Source organism: Eleutherodactylus coqui, chromosome 6 (genome assembly GCF_035609145.1).
Source record: "Eleutherodactylus coqui strain aEleCoq1 chromosome 6, aEleCoq1.hap1, whole genome shotgun sequence".
NCBI classification, from domain to species: Eukaryota; Metazoa; Chordata; class Amphibia; order Anura; family Eleutherodactylidae; genus Eleutherodactylus; species Eleutherodactylus coqui.
The window spans coordinates 8,293,950-8,314,755 of NC_089842.1; the positions used below are offsets into that span (position 1 = coordinate 8,293,950).

At 48.8% G+C, this 20,806-nt stretch overlaps 1 protein-coding gene across 1 annotated transcript in view; it reads left to right on the forward strand.

The window, feature by feature from the left end:
* FOXR1 (forkhead box R1) overlaps positions 1 to 20,806 on the forward strand; it is a 29,582-nt gene that overhangs the window by 4,822 nt on the left and 3,954 nt on the right. The window contains exons 2-5 of the mRNA XM_066606127.1: positions 10,664 to 10,753; positions 12,351 to 12,532; positions 13,630 to 13,823; positions 16,243 to 16,475. Coding sequence (XP_066462224.1) covers positions 10,664 to 10,753; positions 12,351 to 12,532; positions 13,630 to 13,823; positions 16,243 to 16,475 — 699 coding nt within the window. The remainder of the gene's footprint in view (positions 1 to 10,663; positions 10,754 to 12,350; positions 12,533 to 13,629; positions 13,824 to 16,242; positions 16,476 to 20,806) is intronic.

Here is a 20,806-nt window from a genome sequence, read left to right on the forward strand (position 1 = left end):
AACCGCAGGGGCATCCTGGCATTTATCCTGCAGTGTGTACTCCGTAGAAACAAGACCTCCCAAAGATGGCGGAATTTAGTTTTTTTTCATTTCAATACACTTTCTTAAAAAAATTTTCAGTACATTAAATAGTGGCCCTCGGTAGTAACGGCGTCCCCCCACGATGGCCCTCGGTAGTAATAAAGACCCCCACAGTGGCCCTCGGTGGTAACGGCGTCCCCCACGGTGGCCCTCGGTGGTAACGGCGTCCCCCACTGCGGCCCTCGGTGGTAACGGCGTCCCCCACTGCGGCCCTCGGTGGTAACGGCGTCCCCCACTGCGGCCCTCGGTGGTAACGGCGTCCCCCACTGCGGCCCTCGGTGGTAACGGCGTCCCCCACTGCGGCCCTCGGTGGTAACGGCGTCCCCCACGGCGGCCCTCGGTGGTAACGACGTCCCCCACGGCGGCCCTCGGTGGTAACGGCGTCCCCCACGGCGGCCCTCGGTGGTAACGGCGTCCCCCACGGCGGCCCTCGGTGGTAACGGCGTCCCCCACTGCGGCCCTCGGTGGTAACGGCGTCCCCCACTGCGGCCCTCGGTGGTAACGGCGTCCCCCACTGCGGCCCTCGGTGGTAACGGCGTCCCCCACGGTGGCCCTCGGTGGTAACGGCGTCCCCCACGGTGACCCTCGGTGGTAACGGCGTCCCCCACGGTGACCCTCGGTGGTAACGGCGTCCCCCACGGTGGCCCTCGGTGGTAACGGCGTCCCCCACAGTGGCCCTCGGTGGTAACGGCGTCCCCCACAGTGGCCCTCGGTGGTAACGGCAACCTGCCCCCCCCCCCCCCAGCGGCCCTCGGTAGTAACGGCAACCCGCGCCCCCCTTTGTTCTCTTGCGGAGCTGACTATCCCACCTATCTTAATGATAGGTTCATCACATGCCGCGATTTTTGAACGTGAGCTGCGCTTTCCATAGTTATCCTTTGCGTCGCTCGTGCTCTGCGTATGATTTATTGCCGCGTATCATGCTATGACAAATCGCCTGTGGACACTTGGCCTAAGGAGGAGAGGACTCAGGGGAGGAGGATCCCGGGTGCACACTGACGTCAGAGCGCATCGGGATTAGCGTCACTGCGTGAGATTTTTTATTTTGTTTTGGTCTGGAAAATTGCAACCCCCAGCTGGTAATCACTACTGCGGCGAGTGGCTGTTGGCACGTGTGCCATAGGTTCGCCACCACGGAGACCTTTGGTCGGAATCCCCTGACTGTCGCTCGTGGAGCACAGTTTTGGAACTGCTGCTGTAGAGATGTGCAGAAACGGGGGTGCAAGAAAACGCCATTGAGCCAACACAACGCTGCCGTTCTTGCGCACTTCTTGTCTCCCTATTAACTTGCAGTCCGGACGCAATTTTTTTTTTTACCCTAAAACATCTGTGATAAAGGCCGCACGTTTGACCCGATCTGGCGGATACCCTGTGGATACCGGATAACGTCATATTCTGGTACAACGTCCTCAACCAAGACTGCTGGCAGAGGTTAAAGGTCTCAGCTCGTTGGCGACATTTTGTGCCAGAAAGAATGGCGCGACGGACTCGGCTAGATTTATCAGCACAGGAGGGCAGAAACTAACAGAAGCCTCCTATAGAGGGAGACCAGGACCGTCACGCGCGCCGGAATTGTCCGCAGGACGCAGCGCAAATGCAGATTCTGTCAGTTAGTTCTGCGTTTGTTGCGTTTATTGTCTGCAGAATGTCTTACATTTTTTCCCGAGACTTTAATTACGGAATTCCATCTCCTTCTGTTAGACCCGCAGCAGCCTTCCGTAAGACGTCCGGAATGGCGCCGCAGAAAGCGCTTCCCTCGCGGAATTTAATCTTTAGTTTTGAAGTAAACACGGGCGGATGTTAACAGGCACGGAACGCGAGCCTCACAGGGATAACACTGTGCCACAGAGATGTCCGTGCCGACTAGTCTCATCCCGCGTGAAATGTTCTTTAGGGCTCATTTACACGAACGCATGTATATAACGTGTGCAATATGAGATAAACAGAACCTACTGATCCCACGGGTTCCGTCACGGCGTTGTCTGCGCCCACGACTACTGAATGTCGTACCGCCATGCGTATTGCGCATCACTTAGCCCATATTAAACCTAATTGGCCATTTAAATTTTAATAGCGTGCTTGCAGAGATTTTTTTGCGCACGCAGATACGCAGGACAAGCTCACGCAACCCTACAGTAAGATACACGCACAAACGTAACGCCCCTCATACAAATGCATACACAAATACGCAGTGGATTGAAGCCTTTGATTTCAGTGCGTTACCTCACATAAGCGTGTTTTGCGCGTGCAATTGTTTGCCGCAGCACGCTCTACTTTCCCGCATAATTACACTAATTGCCCATTTCACCGAAAGAAAGCGCAGTTGTCTGTTTTGTTTTTTTTTGTTTCTTTTAATGCGCAAAAAGTGCAGTAAAATATGCAAATGCGCACGTAAATATTCTTACGCCCATGTGACACTAAGGGCGGCTTCACAGGGGCGTATGCACAATTGCGCATGCCTCGGCGCAACATATTTAAGCTGGAAACAAGTCTTTTTCTGCACTCGTATTTTACTTCCATTTTTTGCGCTCGCAGGGCACGGTCATTTGCGCATCAGGTGAACACGCCCCGATTTATATGTCTATTTCATTAATGGCTGAGATGCCGCTCGGATTGCATTCTGGCGCTGTTTGGGGGATTTTAAACAGGAAGACTGGATGGAGGCCGCAACGAGGTGTGAACAGGCGCACTGCCCCTCTACAGGTAAGGGGGCGGGGTCAACATGAGAGGCTATAAAGCACCTGTCGCCTCTCTACAGGTGAGGGGGTGGGTGATCATGGGAGGCTATAAAGCAGGGTCCCCAGCAGGTCGGTTTCTGGATATTCTACAGTAAGGTCACCTGTGGCAATGGCTGAGGACCGACCATAATTACATCACCTGTGGGATACTGAGGAAATCCTATAAAAACATGACCTGTTGGGGGTCCCTGAGGACTGGAATTTGGGAACACCGCTATAAAGCACCTGCTGCCTGTCTACAGGTGAGGGGCTGCTCATCATGGCAGGCTGTAAAGCACCTACTGCCACTCTACAGGTTAGGGGCAGGTGATCATGGCAGGCTATAAAGCACCTACTGCCCTCTGCAGGTGATCATGGCAGGCTGCAAAGCACCTACCGCCCTCTACAGGTGAGGGGTGGTTAATCATGGGAGGCTATAAAGCACCTGCTGCCCTCTACAGGTGAGTGGGTGAGTCCTCACGTGAACCTGTAAAGCACCTGCTGCCCTCTACAGGTTAGGGGCAGGTGATCATGGCAGGCTATAAAGCACCTACCGCCCTCTGCAGGTGATCATGGCAGGCTGCAAAGCACCTACCGCCCTCTACAGGTGAGGGGTGGTTAATCATGGGAGGCTATAAAGCACCTGCTGCCCTCTACAGGTGAGTGGGCGAGTCCTCACGTGAACCTGTAAAGCACCTGCTGCCCTCTACAGGTTAGGGGGTTAGTCATCACGTGACCCTATAAAGCACCTGCTGCCCTCTATAGGTGAGGGGTGAGTCATCATGTGACCCTATAAAGCACCTGCTCTTCCTCTACAGGTGAGCAGTGGGTAATCATGGGAGGTTATAAAGCACTTGCTAGCCCCCTAATGAGCCGCCCAGGATGTACCTGCACTTCTCTGATAGAAGCCGCTATGGAAGTCTTCACCTGTCAACGGCGCTAGAAGACTGGGACATGGCGGACGAGCTGCAGCAGTGCACCACCACCGACCAGACCCTCCTTGGTAGGACTGCGGTGCCCCCTATTGGTGGAGGGGTGCATCCATATGTGACCGACCCCTGCCTGTAGTCATGCGGTGCAGTCAGAATACCGGCCCAACTAAGGCGCACAGCGTGCTAGACAAATGTACAAATGGTTTGCGCCAAAAAGATCAAAAAAGCTTACTAAATTTTTTTCCCTTGAAAGGGCCAGCCGCTGTCTTTCCAACACATGTAGGCGCCATTCACACTCGCCTGATATCGCGTTTCACACGTAGATGCAGGCGTTTTTCATTACCGATTCCTCGCACCACTTCTGTGTCTCCCGCGGAGGAGGATCGGCTTGTGGTTCCCACTGACGTCCGTGTGAGATCCCATCGTATTCGTACGCCGGCGAGGGCTTTAAGGTCCCGTTGAAAACAATGGCGATGAGTTCCGAGAGAACGCCAAAAATGGAATATTTGACGCTTGTCATTCCTGCAGCGTCGCGTGACGCTGACAGTTTAATGCCATGAATTAAGGGGACCGTCTATTTTTCTGCTTTATTAGGACCGCGATAAACACGTCACATATTTCTACTCCTCTTCTATTGTCTGATTGTAGAACATTTTTATTCGGTCTGTACGTGACCGCTGGGCCGCCATCTTGCCTGAGCTGCGTTTAGGGCGTATTCACGTGGGTGTAAGTGGTTTTCAGTCACGGACCAAAAATCATCTAATCTCTGCGTGCAAAAAACCCCCAGAATGGCCGCTTGTTTATAAAGACGTCTTACAAGTCGGCCATAGAAGTGAATGCAGTCGGGGACGTCTTTAACCCCTTAATGCTCCTGGCTTTACACTTACATCCTGGAGGTTCGGGGTTTGTATGAAGGGGGATCGCGGGTCGATCGATCCCGCGCCATATAATGTGGCTGCTGGTTGTCTCTCAGCGGAGGCCCGCCCACAACAGCTGCCATCAGCACTCCCGCTGAGCACAGCTGTTAACCCTGTAAATGCCCCACTCGGGGGTTCAGAGGTCCCAAACAGCCTTCTGAAAGCCCCCAGGGCTGTCATTGCAGACTGCCCATCAAGCCATGCTTGTGTCGCGTTACATCATGCAGTGGGAGCGGTCTAACCAATGCAAATTTATGTCCCCCCTGCGGGCTAAAAAATGTAAAAATCAGTCTAAAGTCTTCTGTTTATAATAGAATCTTTCTCAAGGGCGACGGAGAATCGCCAGTGTCTGCGGTTGATTTCAATGAGAAACCTCGCATCGTATTCGCATGCACTGCGCACGGCAATGTCTTTTAAGGTCCTATTGAAAACGAGTGATGCGTTTCGCAGACTACCGGCACCGAGAAAGGCACTGGGGGAACGACAGGGGAGGTAAGTATAACACCTACATCCCCGGGCGCAGCTCTTAGGACTAAAAGTGACAGTCTCTTTAATCCCTTAACGCCATGTGACGCTGGCACGGTGGTACTAAGGCCTCATGTCCACGGGGAAAATCAGGCCCGCCGCGGATTCTTCATGTAGAATCCGCAGCGGGTCCCTCCTGCCCCGCGGACATGAGGCCTAAAATCAGAATAAACTCACCTGCTCTGGACAATGCGGATCTTCCTTCCTTCGCGGCCGGATCTTCTTTCTTCGGCCTGGCGGATGTCCTTCGCACCCCGGGGGCGTGCCGCGTACATGCGCCCGGGACATCCACCGGGCAGAAGAAAAAAGGTCCGGCCGCGAAGGAAGGAAGATCCGCATTGTCCAGAGCAGGTGAGTTTATTCTGATTTTAGGTCTCCCGCGGATTCGGACGGTTTCCATAGGCTTCAACAGAGCATGTGCATTTTTTTTTTCCACACGCGGATCCGCGCCTGACGGGAAAAATGACATCCGCAGGTATTTAACTACCTACGGATGTCTAATGCATCCCTATGGGGCGCGGATCCGCCTGCGGGAGAAACACTGCGGATGTAAAATAAACATTTCCCCGTGGACATGAGGCCTTACACACCAGGACGTAAACTTGCATCACGTGGATGGGTCGCTCTCCATCTTTTACGTCATTGGACCTCCGCAATGTAATCGCCAGCTACTGGTGTCCCAGCTTCCCATTGCCTTTGATCGCTATTGTTCTACAGTGCATTATCATGGCAATCATGGCTGTTCTGGTTCAAGACCCCTGCTGGGACATAAAAATGAAAATTACAAAGAATCCTTTTTTGCGCTCTTTCCTCTATTTGTATATAAAAATAAATGTAACCGCACACACACACGGTATCATCGTATCCGTAACATCCTGAATGATTTATTGAACACTATTTCTCCTGCACGGCAAAAAGTGTGTTATAAAAAATAGATTAAGGCAAAATGCTTATTTTGTTCGTTTTGCTTCCCAAAAAGCTGTATGTGCCGTAAAAGAGCACTAATAAAAACTACCGCTACTCACGCAAAAAGCGAGCCCTCACAGAGCTCTGTGGATGGAAAAATGACAAAGGTTATGGGACTGTGACTGCAACGGTGTCGAAAAAATATATTATTTCCAAAACAAGGTTTTAGTTAAAACGAAAAAAATAATAATTTTGCCATTGTCGTAATCGGACCGTCCAGCAGAGAGAATGTAACAGTCATTTATGCTGCATAATTAACCAACAATTAATTTCAGAATTGGTGTTTTCTCTTCCTGCTCTCAAAACAATTTATGAAAGTTCTACAATACCCAAAATACAGTACCAATAAAAACTACAGCTCACCGCGCAAAAGATGAGTCTCATACAGCCATGTTGACAGAAAAATAAAGTAATGGCTCTTGAAATGGGGGGATGAAAATCCCCCAAAAATCATTGCGCCACTAGGACCAAAACCGGTTGTGTCACTAAGGGTCTAAAGACTACCTGCACTTTCACCTTCAGAGGACTTCTACTTTTCGGCTCCTTCCAGCTGAGGATGGTCCCACATACTACTATATAAGTGCTATATGGGGCCGTCTGTGGAAGGAGCTGAAAGCAGCCGACGGAGCAGAAGCTCTCAGAAGGTGAAGGTGCAGGTACTCTCTAAGGCCGGGTTCACAGGGCCGAGAAACTAGCTTGAGATTTGTGCCTTGTGAGACCCACATGAATATGAACCCCACTCTTTTGACTGCATTATTTGCACAAGCGACGGTTTCTCACACCTGGTAATACTGCCAAAGACACTTTCCCACAGACCAGACAGCCTGCTGCCGTCTTCCTACTGTTGGGGTTCCCCAGTGTCCTCACTACACACCCCTCGACATAGTGGCGGTCCGGCTGCCCCTATTCTATGATTTTATGGCTTCCCAACTAGTTTCTGTGCACTGCTGGATATTGACCTTGGTGGATCTCGCTAGGGCCATCATGGGCTCCTCTGAGGGTTTGACCAGTTTACTATATGGTTCAGCCCTCCTCACTCCGAATGACTCCCTCCACAAACGGTCGCCAGGGTCCATAGCTCACTGAGGATGACTCCACGCCTTGCCTACCTCTCTTCTTGCTCGTGTGCGACCTGTTGGGCTGAAGCGGGAACCAGATTTTTGTTTCATGTCCTTTCAGATGATCCCTATCGCAGGTCAGAGATGGATCTGGGGTTGCACATGTCAATCCTCTATCTTATTTCTGACTACAGCATATGTTTTGGGCTTCGTTTGGGTTCTTAAAACTGGTAGTTGCCTTCTCTGAGCTTGAGAAACTTATTAGCACCACAGACCTTGACAGTTATATTTACTTGATGAGCCTTTAGGCCCATTTAGACACAACAATTATCGCTCAAAAGTCGCTTTGTCATTTACAGTGCAAGATGAGTGATCTCCTTGCGCTACCAGCGGAGGATGCAGAAGACAAGCGGGGTGTCCCCACTAGCCTTCTGTATTCAGCTGTTATACAGCTGATCGCTCAGAGCGGAGGATGTAAAAGACAAGCGGGATGTCCCCGCTTGTCTTCTGCATCCAGCTGTTTTCTGCACGGAGCGCCCAGCTGTTATACAGCGGAGTTCTCCGTGCTGGGTATGGAGAACAGAGCTGGACCGCTGTGTTCTTCATACTCAGCCTGTGATCAGGGAGCGGTATACAGCTGAAACAATAGTATCAGCTGTATCCCGCTGTGAATTGCTGATAAGGCTGATCTTTCTCTTTCAGCATGCTGAAAGACAACGATGTGCGACGGCTTAACGAAAACTGTACAATGTCCGTGCAGCTACACACAACGATTATCGCTCAAAAGACAGCTTTTAAGTGATAATCGTTGTCTAAATGGGCCTTTTCTTAGGGCTTTCTTAAAATGGAGTGTTGATATCCCTGATTTGACATCTGAGGTTTTGGGAAGCGGTGGAGGACTCCCACTATCCTGCTGTCATTGGTGCCCGTGATCTACTAGACTCCTGCTAAGCTTTTAAAGGTGGGCACATCTACCTTGGACCGTTGCTTCAGATGCCAGGCCTCTGAGGGCACCTTTCTACACCCAGTGGGCCATGTCTGAGGGTATTTATTCTCTGGAGCGAGGTCATGGAGTTTGTGCACTCAATGTTTGACCTTCTGTCTGTCCCAAATCCGCGTCTCTCAGCTTTATCAATCAACACTATAGAAAAATGAATCATTGCTTGGAAATCCCCAGATGTCCCTCCGGTCGCAGGACTCAACGTGTACAGAATGTTTCCACTGTTCAAAATGTTCTACTTTTATAGGACGTTTCGACATGAATTTGTAAACCTTTGGTACCGTTGGGTGGTCCTCGTTGGGTGGTCCTGCGCCGCGGTGCGCCGGAGGGAAGTCTATTTGTTGGTTGCAGAGTATTGGCTCTTGGGGATTGGTATTTCACCAGTAACTATGAACGATGCCAGGGTTGATGCCAGGCTGTATGAGTGGCTGCGGTGTGTTGGTCAGTCGTCTCCTCTGACTGAGGTTCCACTGATGTTATCAGACTTTTTGGACTGTCCTGTGTAATGGCCTGACTTTATTTCACCTATGACACTATATCTTCGGTACGATCCCGTTACTGCTCATCGGATTAGTGCTGTGTAACCATCCACCGTGTCTGGGACAGTTCTGTACATATGCAGCATCACTGATAACTGAGTCATGTGATGTGGCTGTTTTTGTTTTACGGTTTACATTTATTGTAAATGAGAAGATTTGTGCAAGAAAACAAAAGCTTGGGGTCGTAAGGTGTTCCCGAGTGTAACATAGTAACAGTTCGTAAGGCCGAATGAAGACAATGTCCATCTAGTCCAGCCTGTCTATCCTCCTGTGTTGTTGATCCAGAGGAAGGCAAAAACCCCAAGAGCAGAAGCCAATTAGCCCTTTTGGGGAAAAAATTCCTTCCCGACTCCCTAATGGCAATCAGACTGTTCCCTGGATCAACCCCTAATAGTTCCTACCTGCCTGTATACCCGGATTGACAATTAACCTAAGACTTGTATCCTATAATGTCCTTCCTCTCCAGAAAGACATCAAGTCCCCTTTTAAACTCCTCTATGGATTTTGCCATCACCACATCCTCAGGCAGAGAGTTCCACAGTCTCACTGCTCTTACAGTAAAGAACCCCCTTCTGTGTTGGTGGTGAAACCTGCTTTCTTCTAAACGTAGCGAATGTCCTCTTGTTACCGTCGCAGTCCTGGGTGTAAACAGATCATGGAAGAGATCCTTGTATCGTCCCCTCATGTATTTAAACATAGTTATTTGGTCGCCCCTTAGCCGTCTTTTTTCTAGAGTAAATAGTCCCAATTTGGATAGCCTCTCTGGGTATTCCAGTCCCCTCATTCCTTGTATTAGTTTAGTTGCCCTTCTTTGAACCCCCTCAAGCACTGTGACATCTTTCCTGAGCACCGATCACCAGAACTGTGCGCAGTATTCCATGTGAGGCCTGACAAGTGCCTTATATAGTGGGAGGATAATGTTCTCGTCCTTCGCCCCTATACCTCTTTTAATGCACCCCAAGACTTTATTAGCCTTTGCAGCAGCTGCCTGGCATTGATTACTCCAGTTTAGTCTATTATCCACTAGTACCCCCAGGTCCTTTTCCATATCACTTTTCCCTAGCAGTACCCCATTAAGTGAATATTGGTGACAGAGGAGCTGGGGGTCCCGAGCCGGACTCATCCCCTCATGTCACAATACATGCCGCTACATTTTTTTCTTTCTCTACTTTTGTACCATAAAAACATTTTTCATAGAAATATTTTGTTTCAGTATCCAGAGGGAGTAACTAGTCAGCGGGGCTGTGGGGCAGCTTGTTAGCCGGACAAACTAGTTTTCTTCAATATCACTTTGGGGTGCACACTACATGTTGATCACTTTCTTGACTTTGTATTTTGGGAGACAGGATGATGGTTATTTTTTTCCTTTTTTTAAAATGCTATTTATGTATTAAAAAGTTGCACGCGGTTTTTCAGCTGCCATTTTGGAAGCTGTTTTCAGCTGCACCCCAACTTCCCCGTCTGAATACAGTCTAAGGTCAACATCAAAGATTCTGTTGCTGACAAACAAGTAGCTTATCGTTCATCAGATCGCCGTATGGTTATACTAGACAATGATTGGGAGCAATCATTTGGGGGATTATCGCCCCAAAATATTAGACAATGTGAGTCGGCCTTCCCTTGGATCAGCTCTACAGGAGGGTGGATAGAAGTCAGTTGCCGCTGTAGGGGCCCTTTTATTCTATATTCACTGAACGACCGATCGGCCGTGTAAACAGGAAGCTGCTCATTTATGAACAACTGCCTGCGTACTGTGAATGGAGGTGGACGGGCCAGAACGATCCCCAGTCACCCCACCTCCGATAATAGTTTGCGTGTAAAAGGGCCCCAAGGCAGGAATAGTCTTGCACGTGTAGCTCTTGGCATGTTGTGTTTGTGTTGGCCAAAAGATGAGGCTTTGTATTGTAACTACATTTTCTCCCGACAAGGTGCTGATGAGAAGGGAGATCAACGCTCCTTAAGAAGACGTCAGAGCATGGAAGTGTCACCATGCAAATCCGAGGAAGAGTCTCCAGCGAGTAAGCAGATCGCATGTAATGATCGCCAGATGGTGGAAGTTGTGAGAGCTTGTAGTATGTAAAATATACCTGGATATATGAAAAAAGGTTTGGTCCGGTGTCGCCAGTAGAGTGAAGTGTGACTGTTCTCAGTGAGAGAAACCAAGTGATCCTGTAGATATGAGACCTTATAATGGACAACAAACATACATGATGTTACAGTAAGCTTTCGGGATATGCCCTTTGTCAGGTTAATGAATTATACTAGTTTGGATGGCACATAATTATAACATACAGATGTAGAGGGAGGGAGGGGGGGCGCTCCTCCTGATCTATAATGTTCACACACAGAAATTTGAGACTTGAAAAAACACAAGACAGTCTGAGCAAAGAGACAAATACTGAATCAGTTCACTGAGCTGAGGAATGCGACAGTTTTATGATGTTTCTTATCACTAATGCACACATAAGAAGATAGAAATACAACCTCAACAGCTCCACCTACTGGATGGAAACATTCTTACAATCAATTTGTGAATTCCTATGAGTAAAAGAATAAAATGATTGGGAGGGGGACACCCGTCTTGACCTCCCTCAGACTTTTCATATTCCCCACTTATGCAAGAAGCCCGGGCTGAGGCTCATTCCATTCTTGAGGGTGTCAAACATGGCCATAAACTTATACTCCCAAATTCTTCTGTGACGCTGTGACTTGAAGCTGCCCTTCAGTATGATAACCGTCATCAGCTCTATGCCATGTCCGGGACCGCAAAAATGTTTTGTGTTTAGTATGTTATAATTATGCGTCATCCAACTAGGCGGCGATATCCTGAAAGCTCGCTGTAACATCATGTATTTTTGTTAGCCATTAAAAGGTCTCATATCTACAGGATTACTTGGTTTCTCTCACTGAGAACAGTCACAAATATACCTGGAGCCGCGGCTCCAGAGAGCCTTCAGATGGTCGTTCTATACTGACATCTGTGTATGGTCCCACGAAAACTAAGGCTGTCCTATACGGGTCCACACGACCCATCGCGGATCTTGCTGCAAATCCACAGCGATTCCAAAATCCCCAGGGGGTTCATGCCTTTTTCACTGTGGATTGCGCCTCAAATTCACAGTGGATCTCACCGCAATACATTGAAGGGATGAAACCCCGCATTGTACTGGACACGCTGGAGATCTGAAAGTCCGCCGCTTGCTGAATTTAATGCACTGGTGTTATTTCTTTCTGGTACAAGTGGGCGGGGTTTTCAAAAACTGATCCACAGGTTTTGTTTTGTTTCAAATGGTCAACAGTTTGGTAGATCTCAACTTGGTACTTTGATGGCAGAGACGGCACACTATTAACTTCAGTGGGACCACTGGTGATGGTGGAGTGCTTGAACTTTCTGTTGGTTCCACTGAAGTGAGCGGGGTACATGCGTGGCCACCACTGTCAAACCTTTTTGACTCACCAGGCATGTTTTCTATGGATCAGTGGTGGTCGCAGTGGTTGGACCACCACCGACTGGCAGATTATCCCCTATCCTGTTATCCCCCGAGGTAATTACTTGTCGAGATGGGAATCATCTCGCTTCCTAAGGAGTAATGCACGTTCACTTTTTCCTTCTAGAAAGCCCTTTTCGGCCCACCCTATGGCTTGTTGTGGACCCTAACATTGTAATACCATGCCCTGAGGTGCATCCACCCCGTGAGCCTCACCCAACCCCTACCTTCAGTCCAGATGCCAAGGCCCGGCCTCATGCCGATTGCTCAACCTCTGACGACGAAGCTCTAACCTCCACCGGTGAACCGGTAAAATAACTGATTGCTGCTCTTCCTTTTTTGCTACCTTTTTTTGGGGGGAAGGGGGGGTGTTGCCCCTCACGAGTATCCAGTAGGTTTCTGGCTGGGTGAGGAGCCTGAGATGGGCATCAGGTGGGGTATTGCTTCTCAGTGGCACCGCAGAGGCTTTGTACTATTTGCATACCAAGTTTCCCAGAGCAGCATGCCTGGCCTCAGTCTCCTCACACCTACTCGGCGCTCTCACAGGAACGGACTTTACTGCGTACTACACTGAAATCCTGGCATTATGGCGCCCAGGATATGATCGCTGATGCCAGCAGAGCGGGCAGTGACTCTGCAGCCTCTTATTTGTTATTTTAACCCAGTTACATCTGTTCAGGGATTGTTGTCCAGTTACCAGACCGCCCCTTTAATATAGGGGGCCTAGCTATATTTAGAAGGTCTGGTCTGGGGTCTAATATAAATATAGGGGGTCTGAATCTACTTAGTGGATCTGTTTTAGGCGTTGAAATGTAATTTCGGGTCTGATCAGGGGTTTGATATTAAAGGGGTTGTGCAGTTGTAAACTATTGATGGCCTGTCTGCAAGATGGGCCATCAGTAATAGATGAGTGGAGGTATGCTGCTAGATACTTCTGCCAATTAGCGGTTTTCTGGGGCGGTGTACTCATGTACAAACTTCTGCCGGAAGCAGGCAGCTCCGTTCCCACTGTAGTGGTCAGGCTTGGTATTACAGACAAAGTTTCTATAAAATACCAATCCTGGCCACTGCAATGGGAACGGATCTGTCTGCTTCCTGCATGTGTATGTGTGCTCCAGGCCATTCAACAGCTGATCACAGGGGGTCCTGAGTGTCGTACCCCCACCATTCTACTATTGGTGGCCTATCCTGTGGAAAGGCCATCAATAGGTGACAACTGGATAATTCCTTTTAATATAGGGGATTTAAATATATTTAGCCCTGCCCCTTTCGTATAAGCCACACCCCTTGTAAAGCCTCATCCTATTTTTACTGTGACCTGCTCCTCTAGTATCACATCTACCTTGTTGTATCTGGAAAATTAGGAGAAGTCTTCAATGTTGGGTTCTTTATCTGTTGTTCCCCAGTGTACAGAATACGACCGCTGGTCTGCCTCCAGCCCGCCGGGTGCGCCCCTCCGAAGAGTCGGCAGCCAGGTACCAAAAGCTCCATGTAAAACATGGCCTCGTCCTCCCATCAACTACTGCACCCTGATATCGCTGGCGCTGTGGAACAGCGAGGACGGCAGTCTGAACGTGCAGCAAATCTACAGCTTCGTCAGGTAATTCTGGGGGCCGTGTCCACGTTTACAGTCCGGTGAGCGGAAGCATCTACTGTAGGCGGCGCATAGAGGTCAGATTGGCAAAGGGCAACAGGTGGGAGACTCGCGCCAGCTTCACAAACCGCCTTATTGTATTTTGTGTTTTCTGTGAGCAGGTGCTGCGGCTGGATGCCCTCCCCATGCCGGGGCGTACACTTGCGTCCTGTGGATGGCGTAGGCTCAGAAGCTGATACCTTACAGAGATAGAACATGCCGCGATTTGTTTTCCGTGCGTGATTTCACGCGGCCGTCTGCCTAGGATTGCGTTTTCTTTCAAAATGTGTTTATTGATTTTCTATGCCAACAATACAACATTGCGATAGAATGAGTAATACTTGAACATACAGGGTGTCATTCTCTTTTCTTGTAGCGCGGTATGAGTCGCAGGCTGTTGCGGATTCGTGCCTCTCCACTTTTTTATATCAGGAGCTTAATATTCAAGGTTTTTATTGGGTAGGGGTGAACCCGTCTAGGCCATAGTGTCGTTATGTGGGCCACGGGGTCTTTGGTTCCCGATTTCTATGGAGGTCTCTTCCTCTCAGAGACATTTACTTTCAATTATTGGTTTCAACTTTTAAGCTCCTGAGGGAGTCGCCCACAATGCCCGCCACTCAGGGACCATCGCTTCCACATTCCCTTTTGTCCCCGTGGGATTAAGTGATGTGCGTTGCAAGCAAATTTTGTGGGTAACATTATATTAGAAACACAATGATATACCCCAAAGAGTGTTGGGGGGAGGAAAGAGGAAAAGAAGAGGAAGAAAAGAAAAAAAGGGGGAGGGGGGGTTGAGGAGAGAGAAAAACTGGGAAAAAGGGGGAAAGGAGGGAAAAGGAAGAGGGTTTGGCTGTCTCCTAGTTTCGCTAAGCGTATGTTAATGCTGGGAAGAGGGGAGTTAGAGGGATTAGTCGGGCGAGTTAGGAGGGGAACCCAGCGCCCCGCAGTTAGGTTTTCCTCTCTGTCTATAGAGAACTGTCAGCAAGCCATTTGAGAAGTGATGGGGAGCCTTTAAAATCTACCCAGGCCACCCAGGCATCTCGAGACCCAGCTGCGGATTGGTTTTGCACAGTTTTGCTGTTCCGGAGGTCCTCCATATATTTAATGTGTTCAACCGCCTCCACCCATGCAGTCCTCAGGATCGCCCCTCCCCGTCTCCAGTGTTGAGAGATGATGTGGCGCATGGCCATGATGAAGTGGCCTAAAAGGCTTTTTTTGGTCCTAGAAACAGGGCCGGGAAACATGGAAAGTAGAGCGATCTCGGGGGTCAGAGCGATAGGGGATCTGCAAACCTTCTCGTAGACCCTGGCGATGTCTCCCCAAAGGGGTGCAATTAACGGGCAGGCCCACCAGATGTGTAACATGTCTCCTACTTCGGAGCAGCATCTCCAGCATGTGTTTGAGACTTCTGGGAAAATTCTGTGGAGCCTGTCCGGGGTTAGGATTGCGTTTTCTAATGCAATCCTATGGCAGCGGGCACGGGCAGAAATTCTGCAGGAAATCCCGCCGTGGAATTTCCGCCCGTGTGCAGGGGGCCCTAGTGTGCAAAAGTGGAAAAAACCTAATTATACACATTGTTGTGATTGTATTAACCCGCAGTAAAAAATGATCATGTAATTTAGGCTGCATGATTAGTGCTGTAAAAAAAATGGCAGAATTGTTTGTGTTTTTTTTTCTTCTTTCAACTTTGTCCTAAAAAATTAACTTCTAGAAATATATTTAACAAAAAATGGTACTAATAAAAACTACAGCTCACCACAAAAAAGACAAACCCTCATAGCAGCGTGTCGACAAAAGAAAATAAAGTTATGACTTTTGAAAAGTGTAGATGAAAATCCCCAAAATATTATTGTTCTTGAGTCCAAAATGAGCTGTCGCTAAAGGGTTAAAATCTATAGTTAAACTTGAGAATTCCTACATACAAACGTCAGCCTTTGGCGTTTTTATGAAGACGCAGCACGCGCTCGGCACAATACGGTGCTTTTCTCAAGGACTATAGATCTTCAATAATACCAGAAAAATGTCCGAACAAAAAGGCGCAAAGTTTAAAAAAAAGCAGCGAGAGGTTTTAAAGGGCTTGACGCGCTAAAGTAAGTTGCATGGGAATGGCAATCCTGAGCATCCCTGAATGCACGGACCGGTGGTCGCACCGGTGCGCTGCCATGCCATTCATTTCTATAGGACTGCTGGAGAATGCCGCTGTCAGACTTGACCGTAGTATTTATCTCTGACCACCGCTGCTGTGGCCGGCTGTTAGACAGCCAACACCCACCGCGAGTTGAGCAGACTGCTCCTTACCACCCCTGTACACAGCGGATGTCGTCAAGGGGTTAAAGATCTCATCTGTTTTTTACTCCAGTAATTAGACTTGTTCTCCCCTTCTTAGAGAGCATTTCCCGTTCTTCCGGGCGGCTCCGGATGGCTGGAAGAACACGGTCCGGCACAACCTCTGCTTCAGCAGCAGTTTTGAGAAGAGCTCCGGATGGGCCTGTACTGATGGACCGCGACGGTCCTGTTTGTGGAAACTAACGCGATTAGGGAGCAGGAAGTTCCGAGCAGAAATAAAAATCCTGACAGATGATCTGCTGCACGTGCTGCGTAGAAGCATGAACAAACCAGGTAAACGTGCGATATACTGCTGGCGTTCTAGAAACAAAGTGTACGTGTGACAGACTACAGCGGAGACCGCTGCTGCAGCCCTGCGAATCACAAATTGCAAGGAGTCCAACAAACTTTAATGTTCTTGTCTGTTGTATTGGGGGACACAGCTGTAAACCATAGGTACAGCTACTGCCACTAAGAGGCGACACTAAGCAAAAAAAGTGTTAGCTCCTCCTGCCAGCTATACGCCCTCCTGCAGGCACCAAGCTAACTAGTTTTATCTTGGTGCCCATAGGAGGCAGATCTCTTCCTTTGACTGGTCTTCTGTTGTTTTCCTTGAAACTGGGCAGGCATTAGACTCTCCCTGTTTACCCCACAGAAGAGGGCAAACATACTGGAAATTACCTGTCTTTTGCGGTCCGACCTACATAAGAAAAGGGGGCACAGGCGACATTAATTTGATCCTGACCTACCAGCCATAGTGCCCCACGTGTTTGGAGCACTCCCTCCAAATTTAAAGGCAGGTGAGTACAGGGGTGCACACTGCTGGAGCTATGTCTCAGAGGGTAAGGTGAGTATTGCGGTTGAGGTCATCCTCTTCTACTGCTCCCATGCCACTACAACATCCACCATGCCCATGCATCCAAAATGCTTCTAACTCTCCAGAACCTTTTACTGTCTTTTAGGCCGGTTTCACACGGTGACAAAATCGTGCAATTTTCCCCCGATGCGACAGTGCTACATATGGCATGTATGTGAAGCCCATGCCTTCCTTTTGGTTCCTTCACATTAGTGATATTTTGTAGCATGCAACATTGCGAGACAAAAAAATTGCAGGCTGCTAGAGATGCCTGTGACTTGCCATATTTTGTAGCTCCTGTTTCCCTGTGGAGCCTCCTCTCTGCTGCATTGCACGAAAACGTGGTTTTTTTTTTTGTGTGATGCAACTTTTACAATAGGAAATCCTACTGTAAAAGCCCTAAAATAAGGCCTAGCTACAGAAAAAAAAATGTATCACCTAAGAGGCGCTGTCTGGCTCCGCCGCGTCTTCTCTCCAGTCTCTTGCAGTTGTCTTCTCTTTCTGGCCAGGGATTTGAAAATCCCTGCCTTCAGCACAGCCACTCGCAACAATATTGTGTCGCCCGTGTGAAACAGGCCTTATACTTGGGGTGCATTTAGACTGAAAGATGATTGCTCAAAACCACACAAACAGCAGTTTGAGTGGCTGTTTAGAGCGATAATCTTTCCATAACTCTTTAGTAGCTAATTAGCTACTTAAGAGTTAATGCAGGCGGAGCTGGACACTGCTGATTGAAAGAAAAAAAAGCATCTTTTTTATATATGCAAACAGCTGCTTTTGTTCTAGGCCCTTTCAGCTGATACCCCACTGGGAAGTCCCAGCAGGATACCAGCTGAAAGAATGTTATCAGCGCCGCCTGCTGAGAAAATCAGTGTGCGGCGCTGATAAGTCATCAGTTATTTCTAGTTGCTTCTAGCTTGCTAAAAATCAATGATGAATGAACAATGCAGGATGTTCACGTGTTTAGACACAACGATTATCGCTCAAAAGATGGTGTTTGAGTGAATTTTGAGCGATAATCGTTATGTCTAAATGGGCCTTGAGTACGATCTACTGCTTGAATATTTGCATTGCAATATCAATGCATAGAGTTGTTTTGTCTGAAAAGGTCACAATCTGAAGTGACAAACAAAACTGATTCTTAAAACAATGGCAGCGCCAAGCTCCAAGTATACATAAGGCTCTAGTTCAGTCTTAAGACAATGATGGATTAGCATGATTAATTAGACCATAGAATCACAAGACAACTGTGGTACTAGAACCTGATGTTACCATGGTTACAGCAAGCCTAAAGACTCAATTAAAACATTGAACATTCATGGCTGTTCGAATACAAGATGGACGGCTGCCAGTGGCCAATTACACTTTCTCCACACTCGTGCCTCCTTGATGCCAGACGGGACAAGATTATTTCTGAGGCCGCCGGTGGTAAGAGTTCTCATCTACCACAGAAGAAATCCAGTCATGTGAAATCTGCACAAAAGAAAAGTCCTCGACTTCGTTCCTTTCACGGCTCCAGCACCAGGACCTCGGATAGCAAGAAGTCCTCACAGGACCAAAACACAAAGCGCTCCTTCAAGCTGCATCCTTTTTGGCATTCTTGACCAGAATCCTGTAAGGGTCCATTTAGACGGGATGAATGTCTGGCAAACTATGCCCGACGCTCATCCCCCGCATGTACTTGCTGCGGTGCTGTTGCACAGGAGCTAGTATCTCTGGCTCACAGCGGGGAGGCTGGAGGAGATTTCTCCCCTCGCTCCTCTGCCCCTCTCCGTTGACTTAACACAGCGGCTGTTCAGTACTGACCAACTGCTATTTATGCTGAGCAATCAGCAATCTGCTACTCGTCCATCGTTTATGCTGCATAAACCATAAGCCCCCTCCCCACCACCACACCCCTGATGGCTCTCCTGCACTTCAAGGGGATAGTGGTCTTCCCCTATTTCAAGAACATCTTGGTGAAGGCTCCAACTCGATCTGACAATCTGAAGAGTCTTCACATCACTTTGGATGCTGGTTGATCCTCCTGAACGGGGACAGTGTCCTTTCACAGTGACAACATCTGGACTTTCTGGGCCTCTCATTTAATATTGAAAGTGCCAAGGTACGACTTCTACCGCAGAAATTACAATTCCTTCAATGTCAGGATTGTTCACTGCAATCTTAGACCCTTATGACCATCCGTCGCTTCATGAAAGTACTGGGGCTTATGGGCTCATCCTTCAAAGCGATTCAATTCAGCCAGTTTCATGCCCAGCCTCTCCAGTAGGCTATTCTATCTCGATTGGACAAATCCACGGACTATCTCGATCAAGAGATCCGCCTATCAACAGCGTCAATGCTCTCCTATCTGGAGGCTGGACTCACCACAGACACATCTGGGGCACTCCTGTCTGACTCTACACTGGCAAGTACTTTCTGCAGATGCCAACCTATTTGGCTGGAAGGGGGGCTACACTGCAGAAACGCATGGGTCAGAGCACTTGGACCATGCAGGAGTCTTCCCTTCCAAGTAATGTGTTGGAACTTTGGGCCATTTTCCTGTAACTTCAACACTTTGCACCCCAACTAACGGGTCTCCCAGTTTGGGTCCAAACGGGCAACGTGCCAGCCATGGTGTACATAAATCACCAAGGCGAAACCTGCAACTTGGCAATCATGGAGGAAGCAGCGAAGCTCCTGTCATGGTTCGAGGATCACCTTCCAGCACTCTCAGCGGTCCATATTCCAAGCGTCGATAATTGGATAGACTATTTTCTGAGCAGAGAAACTGACCCTGGAGAATGGGCGCTCGCATCCCAACCGCAGGCTCACAAACTGTGTCCAGGTCTCAGGACCCCCGAGGCTAGAACAGTGGATACCCTCGTAATTATCTGGACTGTCTGAGTTTCTGTACATCTTCCCTTACTTTCCACTCATACCATGACTTGTCAAGAAGATCAATACGAAAGGCCTTCTGGTGATACTCATCGCTCCATACTGGCCTAGACGCACATGGCATGTGGGGTCTCATCGACACACTGTGGCGTCTCCCCCTTCAAGAAGATCTTCTCTTGCCAGGACTGCTTTCACCCATGTTTAGCCATGCTTCGTTTAACTGCATTACGGTTGAAGCTGTGGTTCTAAGGCCCCATGGATATGTGGAATCAATCATCCAGACCATGATAAAGGCTAGAAAACCCTCCTCTTCCTGGGTTTACCGTCATGTCTGGAAGACTTTCTTCCTGTGGTGCGAACGCAACTTTCATCCTATGCGTATTTCACTATCCTGCTTCCTGTCCTTCAGAAGGGGCTGGACATGGGGTTTGGGCCTTAGTTCCCTAAAAGGTCAGGTATCGGAATTGTCTATTCTTTTCCAACGCCCCCTAGCTTCTAAGTCAGCCATACCTCTAACATTCTCTTGTCCCACCATGGGACCTCAATCTGGTACTGGATGCGCTGCAGGCATTCTTTCAGGCCATTGTGCGACACTCCGGCTCATCTTTTGTCCTGAAAGGTAGCCTTTTTTGGTAGCAATCACTTCCATCAGCAGGGTTTCTGAGCTCTCAGCCTTGTGGGCTTAAGCCCCTGTTCATGATCTTCCAAGAAAAGGACAAGATGGTCCTGCATCCCTTGTCCCTAAGGTGGTGTCGGCCTTCCACATCAATGAGAACGTTGTCTTGCTTTCGCTCTGCCCCTCCGCCACTCACTCTCGAGTATCGGCTCTCCACAAATTGGACTTGGTGCGAGCCTTACGGATATACCTCTACTGGATGGCTTCTTTTTAGCG